Source organism: Poromitra crassiceps (genome assembly GCF_964638095.1).
Source record: "Poromitra crassiceps genome assembly, chromosome: 14".
NCBI lineage: Eukaryota > Metazoa > Chordata > Actinopteri > Beryciformes > Melamphaidae > Poromitra > Poromitra crassiceps.
Genome location: NC_139633.1, coordinates 43,489,895 through 43,513,176, shown reverse-complemented (window position 1 = coordinate 43,513,176; position 23,282 = coordinate 43,489,895). Strand labels below are relative to the sequence as shown.

The window sequence follows — 23,282 nt, the reverse complement described above, 5'->3', positions numbered from 1 at the left end:
GGTGCCCTGATGGGGGCGGGACGTGAGAGGCTACGCCCCCCCGCCGCATGGACAGTTCCGTAGAAGCTGTGCATGCTGGGGGAGAACTTCTTACGCAAGCTCCGCCTACTGACGCGCTGTTGTATCGAAGTAACCCGCCCCCCCCCCTGCCGTGCGCCTTTCGCAGGCTGGGGGGACTGCGGAGGTAACGTTCTCTCTCGAGACGCACGTGGACTTGTCCGACAGTGCGGCCCCCCAGGTGAGCTCCCGACCAGCAATGAGCCGTTGGTGCCATTGATGGTGGGCTGTCCTAGGAGCCTCTAGCCGAGGCCAGGCCGTAGCCATGGACCAAGGCGAGCCTTGATGCTGGGTATGAGACCCTGGGCGAGCTCCCGACCGAACTCGGGCCTTGGGCACCGAGGACGGTGGGTCTAAAGCTACAAGCCGCAGGCTGGAACTAAGCCCAGCCTTGGTGAGCCAACCGGTGGGCTTGACCTGGGCGCTGCCAACCGAGGCCAGGCCGTGGCCATGGACCAAGGTGCGCTGTGCCCCCAGCCAGGCTCCCTGCACTTGCAGGGGGCGCCCCAACAAGGGAGTGCGACCCATGGAGAGCTCCCAACCACCCCGGGCCTTGGGCACCAAGGGCGGTGGGCTTGTCCTTAGAGCTACAAGCCAAAGGCTGGCACTGAGCCCAGACCTTGGCGAGCTGTAAGCCCTGCTGGACGCGTAGCGCCAGCAAGGAGCAGTATGTCTATTGTAGCGGAGGTATCTCGCGCCCAATGTACTTAGCACACAGGTACTAACTGCACGGGTGCACGCCAGCTATCTGCAAAATGCTATCGTTCTGTGCTAAACAGTACTAAATATTGCTATCTGCACCTATGCAAGGCAAGCTAGCTTTAACACTTCTTTGAGAGCGGACCTTGGTCAGCTCTAAAGAGCTTAGCTGCGGACAAAACCGAAGGTTCAAGGCGCCTGTGCAGCGTGCTCGTGCCCAAGGCCGAACACGCACTTAATGTGCCGATTCATACTCGGCCAAGTAGTTTTACACACGGCCCATCCCCTCCCTGACCTTCCCTGCTCAGTAGCAAGAGGAAGCAGGAAGCTAACCACTAATAGCAAGCTCCCGCAGGGCGCACCCTAATATCGGGAGTAATGCTTAAGCAAGCTAGCAAGAAGCACAGGCTAGACAGTAAGCAACCCGGAGGCTAGCGAACGTGCGCGTGCAATGGTAACGTAAGCGGCAATAGCCCATCCCGAAGGGGGGGCACCAATACCCACAACCTGTTAACCCGAGAGAACAGACGTGGAAGCCACTAGCTAAGCTAGCATAGCACTGAGAGACAAGCGTGCGCTAACACAAGCCTGCGCACAGGCCGGTGCAGCGCGTCTCTACCCTGTAGTAACACGGGGAAGCAAGCATGACCGCAAGCAAAGGCCAGCGGCCCGCGAAGCTAGTCAATCTCAGAAGAGACTCCTCAGCGGGAGTTGCAATCTAGTAGATGCTAATTGCACGAGGCAAGCAACACTTAGCAGACAAGCAAGCTGGCTAAGATGGCGTAAGTACTGAGAGAAGCGGCCCACACAAGGTGCGGGGCGAGCTCACCTAGCTAGCGAATCGCCCAGCTAAAATCTCAGACGCCAGTAAAAGCTACACTACATTTATGTAGGTCCCAGCAACGCCTGTGCGGCGTGCTCCTGCCCTTAGGCATGCATACATCAAATTAATTGTGCCGGTCGTAACCGGTAGCCTCACAGCTAATACAGCACCTAGCTGTTCCCCCCTCTCTCTGTCTAACAGGAAAACGGGGTTACACATCGCTAGATGCTGGCTGCACGGGAGCAAGCTAGCTAACTAGCTATTTCACTGAAGAGCATGGCTACTAGCTACTACTCTCGCTTAAGGCGCGCCCTACACAGAGGTAGCTGGCGCGAAGAACTTAGCACACAGACACTAACTGCACGTGTGCACGTTAGCTATCTGCCGCAATAACCGGGTGCGTTACCCTGTCTGGGGACGCAGCCAGATATGGAGTGCTACAAGGTAGTCCAAGCTAGCTGCACTGAGCAAACTAGCTAACTATCTAACGCACGTGCTCTAAAGCCGGCGTTCCTAAAGTACCTAGCAACAGAAACAACCGCACGGATGCAGCTAGCTATCTGTGACAACTGTGCTATATAGCCTGTTGTTCTAGTGCTAACGGTACAAGCTATTCTGCATGTATGCAAACCTAGCTAGAGTTATGAGTGCAGACCTGAGTCATGCGCTCAAGCCTAACAACGTTACCCCGTTTCCGGGGAAACGTTTCACATCGACTGCACGGCGGCAGTCTGACAACAGTTAACTAAGGAAGATACTCTTAGCTTTTTAGATGACTTGTTCCGACGCCGCAGGGTGAAGGGTACAGGGTCGGTCTCCGAAGCCTGCTTTATCCCGTCCACGCGACCCTCTTGAGGTGGGCAAGTCAGCCGGAACGAGCCTAGTATCTAAAGCTATATAATATAACTCCTCGTTAACCGCGGAGCTTTCACAAAACACGTCTTCACAGCGGGTGGAAGAAAGCGGAAGTGATTATTCCCTGGACTGGCAGGACGTGACGTACCACCAGGGGGTACCACGCCACCTACGGGTGGGTGGTCAGGTTTTAATGAAAAGTAATTTTGGAGCAAAATAACAGTCTTCCATAGGGCTGCGTTGCAGCGTTAAAGGCACTAATGAGAGCTTGAGTTCGAAACGAAGTAAAACTAATGGTTACTTTTGGCGAGACAAAAATTATTAGTACTTAAAGTGCCATATTTACAGAGCTAGAGAGGATTGACTGTATATAAATACACAATGCACTGTGCGCAAATCTAGAAACAGCAGCTCTACATAAGAAAGTTCAGAGGGGTGGGCATCTCACACAGGTTCTAACTCAACAGAGCTACTGTGCAGAATCAGGTAACAACAAATCAACAAACAAATTGGTGAGCTATGCGCGCTCCCGCGACCCTCCTACTCTCCGGCTCTAAGCCCTCGTTCACACAGGACGCCAAAGCAATGCTCAACCGAAGCTGTACCTACGCTGTACCCCGAAGTTTCATTTCGGTGTCCTTGTTAACAGGCGAAGCCGTTCACACCACCCGCGCGCGTGCCACGCTGACGCCGTGCCAAAGCCACGCTCACGCCACGCCGAAGCGATCACTCAGGCCTGACGCCGAATTTCCAAAATTGACGCTGAAGCCGTGAAGCCGTGAGGCATGAAGTCAATGGGAGTTGTGGGCGGGTTCAAGGCGTGAGAGTAGGCGCTGAGAGGAGCTGAGAGGAAAAGAGAAGGCGTCTTGTGTGAACAACAAGGCGTATGTTCAGCTTGTGCCTGCTTCAAGCTTCAGTTCTGCTTACGTTCGGCGTCCTGTGTGAATGTAGGCTAAGACAAGCTCCTACCCTAGGGGCGGATTGGTCCCCCCCCCTCCAGAGCACCGTGAAGTAGAAAGCTCAGTGAGTATGAGGCGGGGGAGAGAGACAGAAAGCCAGCGTGACAGATTATTATTATATAAATAGTCGATGTGAATGAGCGAGCGAAACAAAACATCGTGAAGTTTCCGTTTTTCCAAATGAAGCTCGGACCTGCTCCGTGTGTCAGCCAACAGGCTACATGTTGCTGGATTGAAACGCTCATGGCTTTGATCTTATTTCATTTCTGCATAGCTTCGCACAGCACACACATTTAAAATAGAGCATTTTTGACACGTGTGTCGTCCTGCTTCCCATTAGGCTATTCGCTAGGTAGGGTATCTGGATCTGGTTGCGTTCATGCCTTTGATTTAACGTTTGTGAAGATTCACGTGCAGAACCGCAAATTCCAAGTAGCGTCAAGTCAGGCAGTATAAAACGGAAACTTTCGGTTATAACCTTCGCAATAATGGCAATTAAATAAAGTAAATGCACGTATAATGTTTTTTTGTGTGTGTGATCCGAAAGATACAGAACAGAGATAAACTGGAAGAATATCTGCTCCCTTCGAAAAGTCAATTTTAACCTGTAGTGACCGTTCTGATTTTTTGTTACTAAGTAATACAACATTGATTTTATTTTGAAGGTAAAAACATCTACCTTCCTGTATTCTGTATAATTCTAGTAGGATTGATGCATTTTAGGACTGAACATAGCAAAGACCTGTTTTCTTTGTAGCGCTTGAGACTCGAGGAAATCGATGCATCTGTTGTGTGAGTTGTAGGTTTGTTTATGTTGTGATAGTGTGTTGAATGTCAATGCGATTCATTTAAGGCTATGCTCAGACAGTGAAGTACAGCTCTGTGGTCAGTTTTCACAACTCCCCATTGTGTGGTCACGCCCAAATTCCCCCCACCCCCTCTCTACTTTACACCCGGAGGTGCTCCACATGTCTGAAAGGGTACACTTCACGTATCGCCCGGGTCAGGCTCAGGGCAAGCAACCCTGACCTGACCCAGAGTTCATGTCTGAAAGTGGCTTTATAGAGATGCTAGCTGCGGCTAAAAGATCTGACCCAGGCCTGAGATGTAGTATCCCAACAATCATTTCAGCATAAGCAGCAGAGAAGACGCCATTAGCACTGCTACGTTTCCACTGACAAACTAATGGAAGTCATTTATTTTGAAGGACTTAAAAGGAAACACAATTTTTATCCACCGTTTCAGCCGCGACTTTTGACACAGCCATATTGCTGGTGCCGCTGTTTTGCGGCTCGGGACAAGCATGTCATTACAGACATGCCTTCAAGCGGGAAGCCATGTTATAATTCATTTTTCCATAGATATGTCATAAAATGCTTCTAAACTGAGTGAAAGAGCTACTGTATATTTAGAATCAGGAGAGACCATAGAACATTTCACTCGGACCAAAACTTCTAGTTCTATGGTCTCTCCTGATTCTAAATATAGCTGAATTACTTGGTTTGACAAAGTAAAACTATTTTTATAAGAATTTTACGTAATGTGTATGGAAAAATGAATGGTGGATGAAAATGCCTAACCCTGAAGAGGGCGTGACTTTGGTTCTCTATAATAATGACTTACTATAATAGTAATAATAATAATAATAATAATAATGATCAAATCTGTCAGAAGAATCTCTAAAACTAGATATCCTCTTTGCCGCTGCTTCAGGAACGAGGAACATGACAAACTGATGATGTCACGGCGGAGCGATGTGATTGGACAGCGGGATGCTACCTGAGCTGACTGGTTGGTGAGTCCGGTTCCCTCCAGGTCCAGGACCTCCAGTGTTCTGCTGGACGCCACGGCAACCGCCAGCATCCCGGCAACCTGGTCTCCTGGAACCACAGAGAGCCAGAGATGAGAACATGAGAACCTCAGAGAGGCAGAGAGGAGAACACGAGAACCTCAGAGAGCCAGAGAGGGGAACATCAGAAAACCAGAGAGGAGAACATCAGAACTTCAGAGAGCCAGAGAGAACACCACAACCTCAAAGAGCCAGAGAGAACATCAGTGAGCCAGAGATGAAAACCTGAGAGAGCCAGAGAGGTGAACATGAGAACCTCAGCGAGCCAGAGAGGAGAACCTGACAACCTCAGAGAGCCAGAGGGGAGAACATGAGAACCTCAGAGAGGAGAACATCAGAGAGCCAGAGAGGAGAACCTGACAACCTCAGAGAGCCAGAGGGGTGAACATGAGAACCTCAGCGAGCCAGAGAGGAGAACATGAGAACCTCAGAGAGCCAGAGAGGAGAACATCAGAACCTCAGAGAGCTAAAGAGGAGAACATCAGAACCTCAAAGAGAACATCAGAGAGCCAGAGCGGAGAACATCAGAACCTCAGAGAACCAGAGATGAGAACCTCAGAGAGCCAGAGAGGAGAACCTGAGAACCTCAGAGAGCCAGAGAGAACATGAGAACCTCAGAGAGCCTGAGAGGAGAACATGAGAACCTCAGAGAGCCAGAGAGGAGAACATCAGAACCTCAGAGAGCCAAAGAGGAGAACATCAGAACATCAGAACATCAGAGAGAACATCAGAGAGCCAGAGAGGAGAACATCAGAACCTCAGAGAACCAGAGAACCAGAGATGAGAACCTCAGAGAGCCAGAGAGGAGGTTAGGGTTAGGGTTCTTACTCAGCGGGTTGTAGTCCAGGTTAAGGTTAGGGTTAGGGTTCTTACCCAGCGGGTTGTAGTCCAGGTTGAGCACACGGAGCTGTGAGCTGTGAGACACGGCGATGGCGAGGCGTGCCCAGCCCCGGCTACTGATGCCTGGGTTAGCACTCAGCGTCAGCTCCCTCAGACCTGCAGAGACACAGTGACATCACACAGAGACATCACACCGGTGTAGAGCGGATGTCCCGCCCCTTCCGTAATTTTTTACAGTCCGAGGACGTCTCATATGCAGCTATTTATTATTATATTGACCGAAATGTCATCTGGACCTACAATTGATCAGCTCCAACTCCATTCTCACGTCAATTGGACTGTAAACAATAACGGCAGTGCATGGAAGTGGAAGTCTTGGTGCAGACAGCCACTATACAGCAGAAACCCCGGAATACCGGCCGTCTGTCTCAGAGTCATATTAGTCATCAGACTGATACACTCTGGCTACCCAGATTGGTGTGTACCTGACTTGGCTCCGTCCGGAGGCAGCAGGCAGCAGACCAGCCCCAGGGCCTGGTCTCCCAGCAGGCAGTCTCCCAGGTCCAGACAGATGAGCGCAGGGTGAGACACCAGAGAGGAGTGCAGCTCCACCAGGCCAGAGTCCAGGAGAGGAGAGCCATGAAGACTGACACACAGACAGACAGAGACAGGCAGGCAGACAGGCAGACAGACAGACAGACAGACAGACAGACAGACAGACAGACAGACAGACAGACAGACAGACAGGCAGGCAGACAGACAGACAGACAGATAGACAGGCAGACAGACAGACAGAGACAGACAGACATACAGACAAGCAGACAGACAGATAGACAGACAGGCAGACAGATAGGCAGGCAGACAGACAGACAGATAGGCAGGCAGACAGACAGACAGACAGACAGACAGACAGACAGACAGACAGTCAGTCAGACAGTCAGGCTGCCATGAAGAATGGGGGGGGGGGGGAAAGTGCAAAACCTCTTAGTCCTTGTTTAGACTGCCAGGCCAAATCCGATTTTTGGCGTGTCCAGATCGTTTTTTGTTTTTGTTTTTAACCGTTATTTCTACAGGGGGAGTGTCACTGAGTGCAATGCTGTCACAGTTTTTCAGGAGTGCCCTGTTCACATTCACACCTGGAAGCTAACCAGTACACTGAGCGGGCCTTGCTCAAGGCTACCCAGAAGAGAGCAGCTCAACAGTACTGTACTAGTGGCAAATGCAGCTGTGAAGGATCGGTAAACTACTGCCCAGGCCAGCCATGAACCCATTGTCTCTGGACACTAGCGCATCATGATTGGTGGCCAGTGTGCAAAATGGAAAAACAGAGTAACTACTTGTGTTTGTTGTGGACTTTGAAAAAACATATTCCACTATCGATGTACACCTGTTACAAAGAAGAACTCTGATCTATGGTCAAACTGATTCTGTCAGATATGTGAACTGTTTCCTTTTGATCCCCTGGAAATCAATGTTTACCTTGCTATTACAGACACTAGAGAATCAACTTCTATTACAAATGAGCATTATATATTTGATCCCTTCGACATAGAAATGGGTGGCAGTGATAAATATGGTTCCAATTTTCTGTCATTTTATTATGGCCTCTAACACTCTTAACATCCCAGGCAAAGGCCTGTTGATCGCTCATTTAAACATCTGGAGCCGAGTGCACCAGCTGGGCGTACGCCTAGGTGTAACGCTACGTCCGACGTAGAACTCAAAGTTACGACTAACTTAATTTTATGACTAGTGCACCATGTAGTCTTAAGCCCTGTATGCGCTGCGCCTGGGTGTAACTTTTACGTCTGGTATGGAGCAGGCGTAAAAGTTACACCCAATGCGTACCCATACTGACTGGCAGCTGTCTCATCTTGATCTGCGCTGTCGGGACTGACAGCTCTGTGCTGTCAGTGCCGTTCAGTCCTGTGATGCGGGGGAATCTTCTCCAAAAATATCGATCGATATGTGTGTGACGTTTTGGGCGCAGGACCTCCGCTCGTCGGCGCGTTTTTAAAAGCCGATGCGTCGGAAGATCTTCCCATTTCTTCCTGACTTCGTCAACTGCCCGCAGTGCGCAGTCCGCCATCACATTCATTACTGGTTGCACTTGTGATTGTGTTTGTTTGTGTTGGCGCTGTTAAATTGAGCTGTGAGAACGTTTCTACGCTTTGAATACAACTCTATAAGTTTGAGCTGAGTTGGAGCTGTCTGTCAACTGTCTTGAGCTCGTCTGAGAGAAGTGTGTTGCTTGGCAACAAGCACGTATTCACGTGGATGCGCACGTCCGCAGCCTAAAGACCGGGCGCAGCTACGACCATGGTAAGTCAGGCTTGGTGCACTCGGTGTAAATTCAAATCACAACGTCGGGCGTAGCTAAGTCCGGCGTAACAGTTAAGACCTACTTTTTTACGCCCAGCTGGTGCACTCGGCTCCTGGGCCGGTTGCACCAACTGGTCTTACGACTGGTCTTAAGCTAAGTCGGTCGTAACTTTACGACCTAACAGCTACGCCGGTTGCAAAGGGCGTAAGCTTTTTTCTCACTAAGACCGGTCGTAAATATTACGCCTAGTCCAGAGCAGGCGTAAGGTGCAGTCATGGGTGCAGTATAGACGGTTTTCACCTGTGTGTTGCGCAATAGCTACAACCCCTCAGCACTCTGGCTGTATTCAGACCCGAGTTATAAACTGGAAACCGGAGTACGTTATAAACGTTATAAATATAGTCACGTTATAAACAACTAACCAATGCTGGGGGTCCGTATGGAAAGTGGAAATCGAAATGGTTAAAAGTTCAATCAATTTGGTCATTCAGTGGTGTTTTACTGCCATGTAAAGTAACGACAAGTAACAGTTAGCCGCTAGCAATAGCCACACTATTACAGCCGATTACCCATCAGCGGAGCATCATTTGACATCAGCACACTCTTCTAAACAGGACGCGTGCCGCATTCCAGTCGGCATTCCCATGCTTTCACATGGACGCGCATCGCTACGACCGGCGTAGTTAAGACCAGACGTAAGCCCTGTTGGTGCAACAGGCGTAAGTCCACTCTAAAGACTGGTCTTAACTAAGACCGACGTAGGAGTTACGACCAGGCATAGTTAAGACCAGTTGGTGCAACCGGCCCTGTAGCTTAAGAAATAAGATCCATGAATTAAGTTGTGTGATGCAGCCAAACAATATCCATATATTGGCAATATCTGAAACACATCTAGACTCCTCTTTTGAGAATTCAGAATTAGCGGTTGATGGATACACTTTGTTCAGGAAAGACCGAAATAGATATGGGGGAGGCGTAGCTTTGTATGTGCAGAATCACATTCCAGTAAAAGTATGGAGGGATTTAATGTTGAATGAGATCGAGGCATTGTGGGTACAGGTTCACCTGCCACAAACTAAACCAATACTTGTGGGTTGCTGCTATAGGCCGCCTAGCGCGGATATGAGATACTTAGACTCTATTTGTGAAATGCTGGATAAATCTAGTGATGAAAACCGTGAATTATATTTTGTAGGTGATTTAAACATTGATTGGTTAGCTGTGTGTCCGCTAAAGAAGAAGCTTCTTGCAGTAGCTAATGCATGTAATTTAACACAAACTAGTACACTATCAACAAGAACCAGCACAGACAAGAACGGTCTATCATCATCTAAATGCATAGATCACTTTTTCACAAATATTCCTGAACACTGCTCTAAAGCAGTATCAATAGCTCTTGGTTTTACTTCGTTTCGAACTCAAGCTCTCACTAGTGCCTACTTCGCTGCGTACGCAGCATTATGGAAGACTGTCATTTTTGCTCCAAAAATTACTTTACATTAAAACCTGACCACGCCCCTTTAGGTGACGTGGTGCCCCCCTGGGCTGACTGGGCCTCCCACCTCGCCCCCGTGACTACGTCACGGCCAGTCAGCCCAGGGGCCGTCACTCTTCGCTTCTTCCAGCCAGTGTGAGGACGTCGTTTTCTTAAGCTCCGCAGTTAGCTCTAAAGTCAGTGCTCTTCATAGCTTGGACAAATAGACTCGCTTCGGTTCATTTGCCCACCTTCGAGAGGTTCGCGTGGACGAGATAAATCAGGATTCGGGGACCCGTTCCTGTGCTCTTCACCAGCGGCATCGGATCAAGTCATCCAAAGCTAAGAGTATCTTCTTTGCTAACTGTTATATTACTGCCGCTGTGCAGTGCATGTATTACTGCCGCCGCGCAGTGCATGTTTTAACGTTTCCCCGGCTGGGTTAACGTTGTTAGGCTCGAGCGCAAGACTCAGGTCTGCACTCATAACTTTTAGCTAGGTTGCACACGTGCAGAATAGCTTGTACCGTTAAGCACTAGAACAACAGGCTAATTAGCACAGTTGTCACAGTTAGTTGGCTTGCATCCGTGCGTTTACTACTGTTGCTAGGTACTGTAGGCGCCAGCTACTAGCGTTAGCGCGCGCACGTTCCTCCGGCTGGAGTAACGTTAGATAGATAGCTAGCTAGTCGTCTCGTGCAGCTAGCAGCTAGCTTAGCACTCCAGCATCTTCACCGTTGCAAGCGACTGTAGACAGTCAGCTTACACGGTTAACTCCCGCTAATTCTGGTACAGTCGGCGGGGCTTGTTGGCGGGTTAGCTTCTGCTCACTCGCACAATGAACCGGGCGGCTGACATGAGACAGAGGGAGACAGCCAAGAGCTGTGTTAGCTGTGAGGCTACTTTGGCGATCCAGGACCGCCACAGCCAGTGTGTGTTTTGCCTCGGGCACAACCATGCTAGCGACGTCCTGTTGAAGTCAGACTTCTGCCGGGCATGCGAAGGCTTTACCCTGGCCGTTTTACGGGAGAGAGCGATGCTCTTTGTCCAGGTGGGCCCGCGGCTTAGCCACACACCTCCCGACGGAGGCGCGTGCGGTGGGTCTGACCGCTCGGAGGAAGAGGAGTTACCTGAAGAGCAGGGCTCCCCGGTCCTACCCGAACGGCAGAGTTTGAACTGGGGGAACGAGCCCATCGACCCTGTGTTAGAACAGGGGGGTTTTTTCCCCTATGACCCCATCATTCCCCCCCAGGACGCCCCCCAAGAGGAGTTGTCTGGCGGGGAGGAATGGGACCGCGCGACCGCGGCCACCTCTCTGTTAGGGACCCGTTCGGAGGCTAGCCTCAACGAGCCCTATCAGAAGCAGTTTCTGGGGGTAATGTCTAGGGCTGCAGCTAAGCTTGGCATCGCTCGGGCCGAAACACCTCCGCCCCTCGAATCAGTGCTGCGGGGTTGCTATTACCAGCCACTCCAGGCACCACAGGCACCCCGCCCGAAGCCACGGCTGCCCGTCTGTATAGACGTGGTTTGCGCGGTGCAGTCAGGATGGGAAAGGCCTCAGGAGGCCAAGCCGCTCTGCGCGGGCATGGCTCCATGGTCGGCCTTAGAGGGGGCGGATAAACTCGCGTTAACCGCGATGCCTCCTATCGAGGACATGGTGGCCAGACACCTGGCCCCTAACTCCGCGAGGCCTACTTTGCCCTCTAAAGCGTGCCAACTTACAGCCAAGTTGGCCGAAAAGGCGTACTTGGCGGCGGGGCAGTCCGCCGCCATGACCAACAACCTGGCCATTCTGCAGGGCTACCAGGCGGTGCTCCTGCGGGACATGCAAGGTGACCCTGCCCCCGAGCTGTTTACAGAGCTCAGGATGGCCACGGATTACGCCATGCGTATGGTAGACTGCCTGGCGCAGAACAGTGGGAAGGTCATGGCCTTCTCCGTTCTCACCCACCGCCACCTGTGGCTAAATCTTACCCAGCTCCCTGAGCAGGATAAGAGGAGGCTGCTGGGGGCTCAGATCTCCCCGGGGGGCCTGTTCGGCTCCTCCGTGGAAGACTTGGCCCAGCGGTTGGAGACGCGTCAGAGGAACGCGGCGGCGGTCAGCTCCTTCTTGCCCAAGCGGGCGAAGGGGGAGGACCGCCGGTTCCAGGTCCAAGCGCGCGCGCAGAGTCGTCCTCCGGGGCCTCCGCCGCCGCGGACCGCCCCGCGTCAGCGGTTACGAGTCTCACCGGCTAGGGCGCCCCCAGTGGATGCGCCCCACCCAGTCGCGGTGGGCCCATCATGGGTCCCACGGCAGGCCAGGGTACGCGGCCCCCGCCCCCCAAAACGAGGAGGTGCGCGGGGAGCGGGTAACCAGTCCCGTACTTAGTCACCTCCCTGGGGAAGGGGGGGGGCTATGAGCCCACCGTCGTTGGAGCTCAGCGCTCAACTTCGGTCTGGGACTCAGCAGGGGCCTACCCAACCCAGCTCGCCAGGGCTTGGCTTCAGGGCCAGCCTTCGGCTTGTAGCTTTAGGGACAAGCCCACCGTCCTCGGTGCCCAGCGCCCGAGCCCGGTCGGGAGCTCTCCTTGGATCGCTTATCCGCCGTCAGGAGGCCCCCGGGACAAGCCCACCATCGATGGTGCCATGGGCCCATCGTTGGTCGGGAGCTCTCCTGGGGACCGCGCGAGCGGACGAGCCCGCATCCCGCGGTCAAAAGAGAGGCCTGCCCCCTTACTCCCCCCAGCCGGCGAAAGCCGCACGGCTGGGGGGTTTCGCCGGTTCAACACGCTCACAGGGCACGTCAGTAGGCGGACCCCGCGTAAGAAACCGGCAGGGGGGCTTAGCCTCGTTTGTCCCGCCCCCCCCTTTTTCTTCCCCAACCAAAGCACCGGGTCCCCCGGTGCCCAACAATATACTAAACAGACCATCGTTGCCCGACAGGCTCGAGGCCTGGGAGCGTCTGTGTTCCCCGTCCCCGTGGCTGCGGCGCACCCTTCGGAAGGGTTACGCCATGCAGTTTGCCAGGGCCCCACCCAGGTTCGACGGGACCCACGATACGGTCGTGGAGGGGGAGTTCATAAACATACTCCACAAGGAGGTTATTTCGCTCCTCGCCAAGGGGGCGATCCGCTCGGTCCCCAAGGCAGAGGTGCGCTCGGGGTTCTACCACAGGTACTTCGTCGTGCCCAAAAAGGACGGCTCCATGCGTCCAATTCTGGACCTCCGGCGCCTCAACAAGACGCTGAGGAAGCTCCCGTTCCGAATGCTCTCTTTTCCCCACCTCTTCAACGTGTTGAGACAGGGGGATTTCTTTACTTCCGTGGACCTGAAAGATGCGTTCTTCCATGTCCACGTGGTCAAGAGACACAGGAAATACCTGAGGTTCTCCTTCCTAGGGAAGGCTTACGAGTTCTGTGTCTTGCCTTTCGGCATGTCATTGAGCCCGCGAACCTTCACGGCTTTCGTGGAGACGGCCTTGGCCCCCCTCCGCGCGAGAGGGGTTCGCATCTTCCTTTACCTCGACGACGCTCTTATTGTGGCCGGCTCGAGGATCGATGCCATGAAACATACCAAGGTGGTGACCGATCACCTGCAAACCTTAGGGTTTCTGGTGAACTGGAAAAAGAGCTGCCTCGCCCCAGAACAGACGGCGATCTTCCTGGGGCTCGAGTTGGACTCCCTGGCTATGCGAGCCCGCCTTTCGCGGGAGCGACAGGCGCGCACGGTGCGGACAGCGAGGACATTAAGTCGATGCTCCTCGGTGTCAGTGCTTCAGTGCACAGTCATGTTGGGCCTGATGGCCTCGGCGCTGCATGTGCTCCCCTTGGGGAGGCTACACATGCGTCCGTTCCAGATCTGGTTCCTTGCGTTGCGCTTGGATCCAGCCAGGGACCGTCATCGCAGGGTGCCTATGACAGGTCAGGCCCGCCTGGCTTTGGCCATGTGGGCAGACCCCCGTTACCTATCGAGGGGCACTCGATTGGGCCCGGTCCCTCTCAGGCTAGTGATTCGCACCGACGCCTCCCTCTGGGGTTGGGGTGCGGTGTGCGGGTTTCTGTCGGCGAACGGCCGGTGGGAAGCTCAGGAGCATCGCCACATAAACGTCTTGGAGCTGGAGGCGATCCGCCTCGCTCTGCTTCATTTCCAGCGAGTCATACATGGACGCCATGTGCTGATTCGCTCGGACAATATGGCGGCGATCGCCCACCTGAACAAACAGGGCGGTGTGCGGTCGAAGACTTTGAACCGGTTAGCGGCGGAGATTCACCTGTGGGCGTATCCCCGTCTCCTGTCAGTGTCGGCGGTCTATCTGCCGGGACGGCTGAATTACGGCGCCGACCTGCTGTCTCGAGGCTACCCCCGTCACACGGAGTGGTGCCTCCACCCTCAGGTGGTGGAACAGATTTGGGCCAGGTTCGGTCGTGCCCGCGTCGATCTCTTCGCATCGCGGCGCGCGACGCACTGCCCATTGTGGTTCTCAATCCAGGAGGACAGCCCCCCGTTGGGACACGACGCCTTGGCGAACGCATGGCCACGGGAGGGGCTCTATGCGTTTCCACCGATCCCCCTGATCCGTCAGGTGTTGGACAGGGTGAGGGAACAGCGTCTCCGGCTCGTTCTAGTGGCCCCGTTCTGGCCCAGGCAGACGTGGTTTGCGGACCTGGTCTCCCTGGCGCAGGGCCCGCCGTGGGCATTGCCGGTGCGGGCCGATCTCCTGTCCCAGGCGGAGGGGGAGGTGTTCCACCCCTCCCCAGGCAGGTGGAAGCTAGCAGTTTGGCTCCTGAACGGGACCAGTTGCTAGCACAGGGCTTGCCTGACAATGTGGTGCGCACTATTCAGAGTGCTAGGGCCGATTCGACCCGCACTCAGTATGCGTACAAGTGGTGGGTTTTTTCGCGATGGTGCACAAGTAAGGGTGTGGATCCAGTGAACTGCAGCGTGCGTCCATTTCTCTGTTTCCTTCAAAGCTTGCTTGACGCGGGGCAGTCCCCGCAGTCGCTTAAGGTGTACGTAGCCGCGATTTCGGCTTGCCACATGGGGATTGAAGGGACCCCCGTGGGGGTTTGCCCTTTAGTCTCGCGCTTCATGAAGGGGGCGCGTAAACTGCGCCCGCCGTTGTGGTGCGTTTTTCCCAAATGGGACCTGGTTACGGTGCTGGACGGGCTAACGGGTCATCCGTTTGAGCCCTTGGACTCCGCCGATTTAAAGGTTCTGTCCTTAAAGACTGCGCTGCTGCTGGCCTTATCGTCAGGGAAGAGAGTCAGTGACCTGATTGCCCTCTCGGTACAGCAGGCCTGTATGGTTTTTGGGGACGATGGGCGCAGGGTTACGTTGCGACCTAACCCGGCGTACCAGCCCAAGAATATTAATGCCAGCTATAGGTCTATGGTAATAGACTTATCGGCATTCTGTCCCCCGCCGTTCAGTTCGGGTGAGGAGAGACGTTTGCACATGCTGTGCCCCGTAAGGGCGCTCTCGGCCTATGTGGCTAGGACGCGCTCATTACGCATTACAGATCAGCTGTTGGTTTGCTTTGGGCAAAGGGCTCAGGGCGGACCCCTTTCCAAGGATCGCTTATCACACTGGATAGTGGAGGCGATCGCGTTGGCATACTCTGCCGTGGGCAAGGTTCCCCCGGAGGGTATCAAGGCGCATTCTACGCGAGGTGTTGCGACATCCTCTGCGTTGTTGCGTGGTGTGTCGGTGAAGGACATGTGTGCCGCGGCCTCATGGTCCTCTCATCACACTTTCGTCAGGTACTACAGTCTCGACGTGTCCGGTTCGCAGTTTGCGCACGCGGTGCTGTCGGTGGCAAGAAAGTAGTATCGTTGCCACTCTAATATGTCAGACGGTTAGGCATAAACGTTGCCATATGGCCGTGGTTCACCGGTGCCTTTCGGGTCGCCCTGTGGGGTGCTCCCGGCAGCAAGGTCGGTTGAATGGAGGCACTAGTGAGAGCTTGAGTTCGAAACGAAGTAAAACGTTAGGGTTGTGCTACAACCCAGGTTTTACGAGTGAGAACGAGAGCTCTCACTACCCAGCCTTGCTGCGTCGATGCGTCTCTGGGTGCGTCGGATCTCAGCTGGCTGGAAGAAATGAGTGGCGGCCCCTGGGCTGACTGGCCGTGACGTAGTCACGGGGGCGAGGTGGGAGGCCCAGTCAGCCCAGGGGGGCACCACGTCACCTATAGGGGCGTGGTCAGGTTTTAATGTAAAGTAATTTTTGGAGCAAAAATGACAGTCTTCCATAATGCTGCGTACGCAGCGAAGTAGGCACTAGTGAGAGCTCTCGTTCTCACTCGTAAAACCTGGGTTGTAGCACAACCCTAACGTTTTAGTGATCATAACTTAATAGCACTCAAAAGTAAAACTAAGGTCCCTAAAGCAGCCAGTAGGATTATAGACAAAAGGTCTTACAAGCACTTCCAGCAAGAATCTTTTATGGAGGATGTGAGAAATGTCAACTGGTCAACAGTGTGTCAGGAGGACCCGGATTTGGCACTGAGTATATTCATGAGATGATTTATGCAAATTGCTGACAAACATGCACCTCTAAAAATAAACTACAAGGGCAAAATGTGCCCCATGGATCAGTCGTGATTTAAAAACTCTCATGGCACAACGAAATGAGGCGAAAAAAGTGGCTGAAACATCTGGCTTACGATAGGAAAAACGACTGTAAATTAAGAAATCAAGTAACCAAATTGAATAGAAGTAAAAAGAAAGAACATTACCAGAGTAAAATCAACTATTCAAAAAATTATGGGAAAAAACTATGGAAAACATTGAATGAAATAAACAGGCAAACTCATTCATAGAAACTAATGGTACTTTCTTAACTAAACCAGTTGAGATTGCCAATTATTTCAATAATTACTTCATGGACAAGGTTGATAATCTCAGAAAGAACCTGCTCCCACTGATGGTTCCTCCCCATGCACGCTAATTGAGAACTGTATGATGAAGGATAAAAACTGTCAATTTGATTTTGTGCAGGTTGACACTCCTGAGATCGAAAGGCTGTTGTTGTCTCTTCCAAATGAGAAACCTGCTGGTATAGACCATTTAGATGGCAAACTGTTACGAATTGCTTCTACTGTATCTGTTCCAATTGGTCACATATGTAATAAAAGCTTAAAGGGATAGTTCGGTTTGTTTGAAGTGGGGTCCTATCAGCTAGTTCGATACACTAACTGAAGTAGGTACAGTGGTCTGGACACTGGGCGCAGCGTGTAGCAGGCTTTTAGCGGAGGAATACGGTAGTTGTACGGTTGGGAGAAAAAGCAGTGCCGAATGAAACTGCTGTTTGGCGGAAAAGTAAAGCGATGAAAATTGTCAAAATAGAGCGTGCATGTACACAGATATCGATTTGTTTAGGTGGGCGTTGTTTTAGGTGGCTAAATTACGTTTTAGTTCTTGACCCCACGTACTTACAGAGAAAAAGCTGGTTAGGCTGCAGCTCTGAGTGCCGGGTCTCGTTACACGCTGTGCCCAGTGTCCAGACCCCTGTACCTACTTGAGTTAGTGTATCAAACTAGCTGATAGGACCCCACTTCAAACAAACCAAACTATCCCTTTAATGTATGGGGTTTGCCCAAAGGTTTGGAAAGAGGCAAAGGTGATTCCAATACCAAAGGATAAAAAAATCAGCCTTCACAGGTACTAACACTCATCCAATAAAGCATACTTCCTGTCCTAAGCAAATTGTTGGAGAAAATAGTTTTCAAGCAAATCCACGATTATTTCAGCCGGAATAAATTGATCACAAATTCCCAGCACACATACAGAGAGAATCACTCTACAGCGACTGCCCTAGCCCAGCTTACTGATGATTGGCTGAAGCATATGGATGAAAAGAAAATGGTAGGCAGTCTTGCTTGACTTCAGTGCAGCATTTGATGTAATAGATCATGACATAATGATTACTAAACTAAAGAAATATGGATTTAGTAGAACATCACTCACTTGGATGGTCAGCTATCTTTATGAGAGATCACAGAGAGTCTTTTTTTATGCTAGCCTGTCAGACTGCATACACAACAGCTGTGGAGTTCCACAAGGAAGCTGCTTGGGCCGATTACTCTTTTCCATTTTCACAAATGATCTGCCTCTAGCAACTGGAGTATTCCAACGTGGTAATGTATGCTGATGACACGACACTGTATAGCACTGCTTTAACTAAAAATGAACTAGTAAGCATCCTGAATCATGACCTAGACAGAGTGTCTAATTGGGTTAAAAAATAACAAGCTAGTCCTGAACATTATTAAAACTAAACTAAAAGTATTGTTTTTGGCTCAAGAAGTATGCTTATTGCTGACCCAAAGCAGCATATGTCGATGTCGGGGATGGTAATAGAACAGGTCAAAAAGACAAAACTACTGGGTCTTATGTTGGATGAACTATTGTCATGGTCTGATCACATTGATGGCATTGTGACCAAAATGGAGAGAGGCATAGCAATGATTAGAAAGTGTCACAGTCCTTGGTCTTTTGTCATCTGCAATACTGTCCAGTCATATGGTCAGCGGCAGCTAAGAAAGACTTAAATAAATTACAACTCGTTCAAAATCGAGCTGCCAGATTGGCACTTAAATGCTCAACACGCACAAATATAGCATATATGCACTATCGCCTGTCTTGGTTCCCCATTGAAATTAAGCTTCACTATAGCCTCATCATGTTTTTCAGAAATGTAGTATTTAATCAGACACCTGCATATTTCTTCAATCAGAAGAAATAAGTAGCAAACACAACCACCACACCAGGAATGCCAGCTCTGGACATTTGATACGCCCAACCCCAAGAACAAACCTCCTCAAACGCACAGTTATCTACCGTTCAATAACATCTTGGAACTCACTACCGCCTGGTATAACTAAAACACAAAATAAATTGTCATTTAAAAATCTACTCAAGACACACCTGTCCATATGACTGAAACAATTGTATTATATTTCTTATGACTCTTTTAAGGACGTTTTCAAAGGCAACAATGGCCAGATTGAATGTCTTGTACTAGTAGCCTATGCTATTGTATAGTTTGTACTGATACTACCCACCTAAGTTTCTGATTGCATCATTTTAACTGTTAGTTCTATGTTATGTATTGTTTTGTATGTACCTTGTATGTAGGGCTGAGCGATATGGCCTCTAAAGAATATTGCGATATTTTTCGGCTATATCGCGATACACGATATATGCTCAATTTAACCCTTCAGGGTTCATACACATTTTGACCAATGGATTTCCATGACTTTTCCATGACTTTAAACTAAATTTCCATGACCAAACATTTTGTAAAGTCTCGTGTATACATGAAAAAGTCAGTGAGTAAAAATATTCTATGTAATGTAACTACTAACAGATGACAATAATTGAAAAACTAACATGGTCATTTAGTACTAAAACATGTTACTAGCCCCAACACTGACGACAACAAAGATCTTAGTAGGGCTGGGCAATATGAACCAAAAAGGGATGCACGATATGGATTTTTAGAGCCGATACAATAACCGATAAATATATGCTTCTCCTGGCCGATAACCGATACGATAAACCGATAATTATTTCACATTTTTGTATTAAAAAATAAGTTCGTATCCTGTATTTTATGCACACCTGGGGTAAAAAAAAAAAAAAGAAAGAAAGGGCAGATGTAGTGAGCAAAGATGGATGATTTAATATTCCATAGCTCTGACCTAAGCAAATCTGACATCACTATTGTGAACACAAACAACACTTCTGATATAATATGATTGTTTTAGTAAAGTGTATCACTCAATAGTCAATACAAAAAATAATGGCTTTTATAGAACTGAAAGCCTAGCTGCTTAGTCTGTAGATAAAACATAAAAGGCATAGTAATTTAGACTCTTATTGGCCTGATGTTACCAGCAACATATAAGCTGTCTGAATTTTGCGTTGGGGCCAGTTCTATAGTGAGGCATGAAAAGCCTCACTATACGCCATCATATCTGTGTCGTTTCACTTTTGACTGAAAAATGATGCCTCTAGATTAAAGAAAAGACACTATGTGATGTTGACTTTTATGTAAATGTGCGCATTCGTTTTCCTTGTAGATCATGACGCAGCTAGCTACGTTAGCTTCACGTTACCTTGCATGTAACGTTAGCGTTAGTTGCTTTTGGAGACACAAACCCTGGACGTTTCATTTTGAGTAATGCATGAGGTTCTCTATGGTTTACGCCAGCTCTGGGAGTATGAAGTGTTTTAAATGCGAGGATTTTGGTCACAACAAGCTTGTGGAGCGCTGCCTGCTGAACTAGCGTTACTAGGTAGCCACAACCAGCTAGCTAACGTTAGCCACCACAACAGCTAACGTTAACGCCAAACAAATCTGCTGCCTCCTCCCCACGTTTGGTTTAGCGTAAGGCCGGCCCAGCTCAGACTTTCTCCTAATCTCAGAAACCTTGCGGGACATGTATTGCAAATTGCAATAGTGGTTGTTTTGTTATCATTTGAAACTGTCAACAGCCACACTGGGGAAGGGTGTGTCTGACGCGGTTTGGTTTGACGCGTTTTTACGTATCCATGTGATTCCCCCTCCCTTCCTGTTTGTCTGAGTGTGACAGAGCTCTCCCTTGAGAGGGAGAGCTGACAAGAGGAAACGTGAAGCGAGTCATGCCGGCGGCTTAAGTTATAAACAATGCGTGGCAATTATACTCAAATGTTCGCGAAATAGTCATTTACTACATCTCATGTGGTACAAGCCGCAATACATCGAGTATATTCGATATATCGCCCAGCCCTACTTGTATGTATTATGTCTTTTTGTGGACCCCATGAAGATTAGCTGTTGCCAAGGCGTCAGCTAATGGGGATCCATTCAATAAACAATAAACAAACAATAAACAAACCTCAGTGGTGGTAATGAGGAAGGGGCAACTGCTGCCTTTTTTAATTTTCCCCACCCAGATTTATCCTGCCATTAATGGGGATTGAACCGACGAGCTTCCGGTCTACGAGCTTGCTCCTCTAACCATTTGGCCAGCACTGCTCAACATATAATGTTGAATGTTGAATCCGATTTTTGCAGCCACACAGTGCGGACATTCTGGTATTTCAAATCGCATTTCAGAGTGTCTTTTGCAGGGGGTGGGGGGGGGGCTTGAATATCAGACAGGCTGCAGGCAAATACTGGCAGAAACACAGCAAGCTTCGCTCATAATGGAGCTAGTTTCATAAATAGAAATAAACATGTGCTAATTGAAAATAGGAAAGAATGTGTACTTTCTTCTTTATCAATATTTATTTGAGATAACAACCTCTCAGTCTCCTCCGAGTGGTACACGCAGCAGTGTCAAGCCAGCCGGAGGTTAATACACCACTTCTGGTCATAACTTTCTAAATAAAATTCACCATCTATCCCAGGCTTCAGCTGCTACACTGCCGAATGTCAAGGAGTTCTGCACATTTTTTTTTTTTTAACCTTTATGCAAGCTATTTTTTGGAATTTATTGAGTTGCCTCATATCTGGAGGCTCTGCATGTTGCAACAGTTACGCAATACAGAACACTGTATTCTTTTATTTTGAAGACTATAAACGGAAGTAGTTGTGTTCAGTGCTGTATACTTGACACTGTGTGTGCCCTGGAGGGGAAAATAAACCTGGCATCTCATTCCAAGACAGTTGAAGCCGCCTCCGTCTTGGTATTTTCTACTGTCAAGGTCTATGTGCAAGCCTGATGCTGGGTTAAATGCATTTATACAGGGGGAGTCTCGCTGAGAGCAATTCTGTCTTTTTCAGGAGCGCAGTTGTTTGGATGGCGAGAGATGATGGCCATTTCTCATGCTTCTCTGTTGGAAAGCACCATCACCATAGTTGTTTACTGTGTCGTTTCCACAGCAACCCATGCAGATAGGTTGGTGATGTCTGGACACATAAATATAGCTGCAAATACGCAACATGTTCTGCCCAATAGTGGGCGACAGAAACCAAAACACATTGTAAATGGCACACTGCAAAGCTGCTGGACTATGTAGGCCAGGGCTGTCAAAGTTTAGTTCACAGGCCACATGCACCCAGTTTGGTCTCAACTGGGCCAGACAAAGAAAATCAATAAGAACTTATAAATGACAAAACCTCCAAATGTTCCTGTTCCTTTTAGTGTGAAGAATAGAGTACCGCAGGGATGACGTATTTTTGTTGGCTTAACCAAAAATCGCCGCCATGTTGGTTCTAAGGGGGAAAAGGCTATGGGGTTTTAGAATGGGGATTTCACTTAAATGTATCAAATAGGGACTGTGGTTAACAAAAGTTTATGAAACTGCGGCCTTTGTGTCAGCATGATCATCTTCACAGAATCACCTTTCATGCCTTTTGAAGCGTTTTCTAAAAGTCTTTTGAAAGTCTTTTGAAGCGTTTTCTAAAAGTCGCGTTAAAGAAAATGCATTTACGTTTCAAAAGTCATCAAATGGTCCTGGTTTGTGAAGATTATCGTGCTAACACAAAGGCCGCAGTTTCATAAACTTTTGTTAACCACAGACCTTATTTTAGGCATTTAAGCGAAATTCCCATGTTAAATCCCCATAAACTTTTCCCCTGCGGTGCTCTATTACAGGTCATTGTAAGAACACGTTTTCACATCAAACAAACGATCAAATCTACTGTCTGTACCTGTGCATTACAATTGACAGCAACTGTGCATCTCTAGTCAAGGGTACTGATATGAACATAGTTTAGCATTCAGTGATGAATACAGAAAACATGAATAGGCGACTTAATATTTAATTTGCTCCTGAAACCTGGCACCTCTTAGCCTTCACAAGTGCATCACATTGGATTGAAGGACTTCTCAGTGCAATTTTTTACACTTTGCAAAGTCATCCTGTAGGCCGGATTGGACTCTTTGGTGGTCTGGTTCTGGCCCCCAGGCCGAATGTTTGACACCCCTGATGTAGGCTGTGTGCAGGCTGGTCTACTCACAACAGGGTCTGCAGGGAGCGGTTGGCCTTCAACGCGTCGGCAAGCTGCCGGGTCCGGGCGAGGCTGGAGACCACGCCCAGGTTGAGGTTGAGCTGGGCGAGCGAGCGGGACACGCCCACACCACGGCATACGCGGGCGAAGTCACGGTCAGACAGCTGGCAGCCGCGCACTGACAGCAGCCGCACCGCGCACTCAGCCAGGCTCTCCACGATGTCCTGCACCTCCGCCCCCGACAGAAGCTCACCGCTGATCTGGATGGATGCTGGCAGCATCCTGGATGTCTAGAGGGGAACTACAGAGGAACCACAATGTCACTTCTCTCATGAACTTTTTCACAGCAGCCATTTTGTGTCTAAAAGGCAGGGTAAACACAGGTGCAACCAAAAGATTAATGAGGGTTTCCAACCTCCAATCATTTAGGTGCTCTAGTGCTGGGGCCATCATTAATGTTTTGGTTGCACCCTGCCGTTTAGA

General features: G+C 49.9%; 1 protein-coding gene across 1 annotated transcript in view; it reads right to left on the bottom strand.

Annotated features, from left to right (window-relative positions):
• The window catches only part of lrrc73 (leucine rich repeat containing 73), a gene marked incomplete at both ends in the record, with an annotated part of 57,506 nt that extends 34,426 nt beyond the window's left edge, over window positions 1-23,080 (bottom strand). Inside the window, 4 exons of the mRNA XM_083651008.1 lie at window positions 5,173-5,273; window positions 6,116-6,238; window positions 6,568-6,728; window positions 22,809-23,080. Coding sequence (XP_083507134.1) covers window positions 5,173-5,273; window positions 6,116-6,238; window positions 6,568-6,728; window positions 22,809-23,080 — 657 coding nt within the window. The remainder of the gene's footprint in view (window positions 1-5,172; window positions 5,274-6,115; window positions 6,239-6,567; window positions 6,729-22,808) is intronic.
• Window positions 23,081-23,282: the final 202 nt, after the last annotated feature.